Source organism: Helobdella robusta (assembly GCF_000326865.2).
Source record: "Helobdella robusta unplaced genomic scaffold HELROscaffold_150, whole genome shotgun sequence".
NCBI classification, from domain to species: domain Eukaryota; kingdom Metazoa; phylum Annelida; class Clitellata; order Rhynchobdellida; family Glossiphoniidae; genus Helobdella; species Helobdella robusta.
The window spans coordinates 37951-43096 of NW_008703840.1; the positions used below are offsets into that span (position 1 = coordinate 37951).

Below are 5146 nucleotides of genomic sequence, written 5' to 3' on the forward strand. Positions count from 1 at the left end.
TGATTTGGAGTGAAACGGTCTAATGATGTTGTGGTTGTTCAATGGAGAAATGTTGTTGTTGTAACTGTTGTTGAGGCTGAAACCAGAATTGTTGTTGATGTCGGTGCTGTTGTTGTAGTTTTTGCAGTTTTTGATGTCATACTCGTTTGCATTATTCATATTTGTTGCGTTCAGTAACCTTTGCTGCAGCAACGACTTCGAAAGTGGGCTTTGTTGTTGAAAATATTGAGGATGTTGTTTCTGCTCACTTTGCTGGTGTGTGAGTGGATCTTTTTGTTGCATCTGTAAATGAACGTTGTTGAGATCAGCAGATTGTTGCTGCTTATCAGGAATTTCTTCTTCAAAGTTGAGTTGCATCGTTTGCAATTGCTGCCGTTTCACTTGCAGTTCTTGTTGTTGGTTGTATTGTTGTTTGAAGTGGTAGTTCAGAAGTTGCTGAGGCTGCTGATGGAATTGTTGTGGCAGATGATGTTGTTGTTGATGTTGAGAATTCTGTTGATGTTGGTGTAGTTGTTTAGGCTGTTGCTGTTGGAATTGTTGTTGATGATGTTCAGCAGGTTGAACGTCGTGTTTAATTTTCATAAATTGCATTATTTGTTGTTGTGATAGTTGATTTGGTTGTTGGTGGGATTGTTGCAGTTGATGTGGTTGCGGTTGTTGCTTATGTTGAATAGGTTGTTGCTGGTGATGTTGTTGCCGGTTTCTATCAAAAATATTCTCGTTAGGTGAGTACGAGCAAGGACTGATAAAGCAAACATCATCAGTTCTGCCATCATCATCGTAAACAACAACTTCATCATCGTCATCGTCGTCGTCAATTTCTTCAGTCTCATACTGTTCTTCAATGTTGTTGTTGTTGATGTTGCTGATGGCGTTATTGTTGATGATGTTGTTGTTGTTTTTGCTATTCATTATTTTTTGCTAGTAATTATCTGTAATCTGTTTTTGAATTACGATAAATATTATGATTAATCTTTTCGTTATTAATAAATTTTTTCAACAGTACTAGTAGTAGTAGTAGTAACAAAAATATTACTAACTAAATATAGATTAAGCTTATAGGGTTTAAATCTCGAAATACTGGAAACATTATGAACTGTCTAATATAACATGAAAAATTTGGTTGAGAAAGGTCCACAAATAAGTTTGGCTTAGTGTAGAAATAAATTTTTAGATTAATAAATTTTAATTTTGATGATGTTTGTAAATTTTGAACCTTCTTAATTATAATTTACTCTTCCTCAATTTTTAATATTATCAGCAGACAAGGCTTAAATTTCTATCGACATTTTATAAATGTCCACTAAAAATTTACTTCTACCTTCCTCAAATTAAATCCACAAAAAGTTGAAAGGATGTCTCACGTAGCACCAAAACAATTTTTCACATTTGAGTGTGATTTTGCATCGCATATCAGCCCATCTTAAACCTTTAGGCTCTACGTCTTCATCACTTTCTCAAGAGGCTCTACGTCTTCATCACTTTCTCAAGTTCGAAATTTCATTTTCGTTCTGATTAAGACACGCACCCGTATTATTTGACTTAACTTCCACGTTGTTTTTGTTCCTCTCGGTTGAAATGACTTCCCGTTTAACTTGCTGTCTTGTGGTGTTTCGCTGTGATCCATGTTATCCCATACAAGACGCCCAACACGTCTCATCATTCACATTTTCATTCATCTTTGCTTCACCGTTCATCCTCATCAGCAGCAGCATCCTCTTCACTTATATTCATTTTTTCAGCAACATCAACCAATCAACCTAGCAAGTTTCTTAGAGCGTTTTTCAAAATAAAAAAATTTTTAGTCAACATTTTCAACAGCCATCAGGAGAGCTTTTTAAGAAATGTTTTTTGAAGCAATTAACTTTTTTAGAGTTTATCTGGACACCCTCGAGCTATGGGGCTTTATACAAATGAATTCGCTAACAATAACATTGTTATAAATAGCAATATTCACCAAAATGTTTCTGCCTTAGAGTTATAACGTCAATTGAGTTTGCCAGAAGAGCTGAGTTTCATGGCATGTTGTATTTAGTAGCATATTAAATTTTAAAACCACACAATTAATTTGAGCAGACACGCGAGTTTGGATTTTTTAGAATTTGGAATTGTGCAGATTCAAAATTAAAATCAGAATCCACATGGCGCGAATTTCAAGTTCCTGGATTGTCGCATTTCTATATGCTGTAGCATTAGTAATAACAATAAAAAATAAGATAAAATGTAGTTATGGAAATATAACTTTAAATGTTTAGTCAACCGCTTACGAAATCATATGAAAAATTTTCTCATCTGATTTCAAGTAGAGAAGTACACAATTGTAAGTTTCGAGAGGTTCAGATAAACTTCATCGGAGTGCATTTGACAGGTGGCATCAATCAGCGTTAAAGTTTTTGTTGCCGAGTTCAGCGTTCGTGTCATTGAAAACATCATGACACGAACGCTGATGGAAATATTTAATGGTATTAATGTTATTCCTGCTGGTTCTCTTTGTATATTTCTTGCATTAACGATAATTTTACTTTAATCTAATTACTAAAAAAAACCTAGCATTCAGCTATATTTGCGGCAACAATAGCAACAATAACAATAGGAACAACAACAACAACATCAATAAATTAACACTAACAATATTAATCACCAACAAAGAACATTAACTTCATTACAGTGTTAACTGAATTGACCAGATCATGGATGGATGGATGGAGAGGGAATGGATGGATGGATGGATATATGGATGAACGAAAGGAACGATGGATGGAAAGATAGATAAGTGGATGAATATATGAATGGATAGATAGATGGATATATATAATATATCTACTGATATATATCTATCAGTAGAATTCATACAATACTATTTATAAACATGTTAGAAGGAGACCATATTTTATACAGTATTCTTAAATTGCTAATAAATTAAGATATTAAACTGAATTGGCCAAATCATGAATAGATGAATTGAATTCATACAATACTATATATAAATATATATATATACATATATATATATATACATATATATATATATAAATATATATATATATATATACATATATATATATAAATATATATATATATATATATATATACATATATATATATAAATATATATATATATACATATATATATATATATATATTATATGAGCATTTATATAGCGCTTTTTATAAACAAATTACTCAAAAGCGCCCTCATAAAATGAACAAACAACAAAATGTACCTATAATTAAATACACAAGACAAGCAAACTATAATATCAGTCAAATTTAAATAAAAAAGTTATAAAAAAAAGGTTAAGCATCCGAAGTAGTTGCTAGTTTCGCATCACTTTGATTATACTGGTATTTATCAATGATCAAATCTTATTGTTGAACGACCAGGAATTTTTCCTGCTGACCAAATCGGCATTCGAATTATTTACAAGAGCAGATGTGTTCAAGTCTCTATCATTATTGCGGCTGAGCCTATCAGACAACTGTTGTACACTTTCTTGGATATTGTTAAGCAAATTCTTATGGCCGTCAAGTAGTTCAACGATGATCGGTTTCACTTCGTCGAAATCTTTTTCTACCCTATCGCAATATAACATTTCGCTCGAAATTAATTTTCTGGCCATGTTGAAAAAACTTTGTATATATACATTTTGGAACGAGGTTTTTTTTGATGCAAATATCGTTAAATATTTTTGCCCATTTTGCATTAATTAATTTTTTAATAAGGATTTCGGCAACACGAAGCTGTTTTAATTCATATTTATTATCATTATGTGTCATCCTAGGCTTACAACGTTGTTTCGACATACAGTCATCATCAGAGCCTGGTTTTACGAAATATCAAAAATTGAATTATAATTTAAACATTAAAATCAAGAAATTTAATGAAAAGTACAAGAAATGAAATTATGACGTTGTAATTAGAAAATTAGAAATATGAAAATGTAAAATATGAGAAAATGTTACCTTGTAATAATAAAATATTTTAATAAAACAATAAACGGTTTTAAACGAATGAAATTAAAACAAAATTGTGAAAATAAGTAAATAAATGTGTAGAAACGTATAATAAAACAATTCAGTTAGACGTGAAAAACAAGTGTTTCGTGGCGGGATGATATTAAAAGTGAAAGTCAGTAAGACGATATAAAAAAGGTGAATGTAAAGTTAAAATTTATTATTATAATTAACAAATAATTTAGATAAAGAAAAAATAAAATTTGAAACAAAATAAAATGACGTTATTAAAATAAGTATTATAGAAAGATAAGTAATAAAATATAAATATAAAAATATCATAAAATAAAAATAATTTAGCAGTTATTGAATAAGGTAGCAAGTGACGTGATGACCATGGATTTCGGACGTGACGTTAATAACTGTGTATTAACTGGTCGAAAATTGTCAGACTTAGAGCGTTTGGGTACTGAAACGTCTGCTGGCTTGTTTTCGACTGCAATTGTTGGTATCAGTTCACGATATTGAGAAAATAATTGAAGGGTATGATCGAAACTATTATATTGTTTGTTTAATGTTGGTTTGTATTTGTTGATGTACAGGGCTTCGCGAATTTTGAGACGTCCAGTATTTAAAACTGAATCCAGTATTGTTGTATTTGAATCCAATATGGTCTTAGTATATATATATATATATATATATATATATATATATATATATATATATATATATATATATATATATATATATATAAAAATATTTTTTGGTATATAGATAACTAAATACATTTTTCTATATAATACATAGTGTATATATTTATAAACAAATAAACTAATATGTGTATCAAGGGACGGGCAAGAACAATTATTTTGAAAATATTAAAAGCTTAATTTGTTTGCTATTTTTGTTTGTTTATTTGTTTGTGGGCCAAAGTGGATGGGAATTAACAACTTGAACGTAGGGCTACGCAGTGTATTACCAGCATCAAACGAATAACAGAGAAGTAAAGGAAGCAAGAGAGAGAAAGAGAGCGAGTGACTGAAATGAATGAGAAAATAGAGGGGAGATAAAAAAGAGTTAAAAAAATTTAAGAAATAAAGTGAAAATTGGAGATACAAGATTGATGAACAAAGAATGATTGAATGAATGAATGAATGAATGAATGAAAGAATGAATGAAAAAATGAATAAAA

The 5146-nt window shown here is 30.2% G+C and overlaps 1 protein-coding gene across 1 annotated transcript in view; it reads right to left on the reverse strand.

Moving 5' to 3' along the window:
- HELRODRAFT_184063 (hypothetical protein) overlaps window positions 1-3620 on the reverse strand; it is a gene marked incomplete at both ends in the record, with an annotated part of 9830 nt that extends 6210 nt beyond the window's left edge. The window contains 2 exons of the mRNA XM_009015354.1: window positions 66-865; window positions 3382-3620. Coding sequence (XP_009013602.1) covers window positions 66-865; window positions 3382-3620 — 1039 coding nt within the window. The remainder of the gene's footprint in view (window positions 1-65; window positions 866-3381) is intronic.
- Window positions 3621-5146: the final 1526 nt, after the last annotated feature.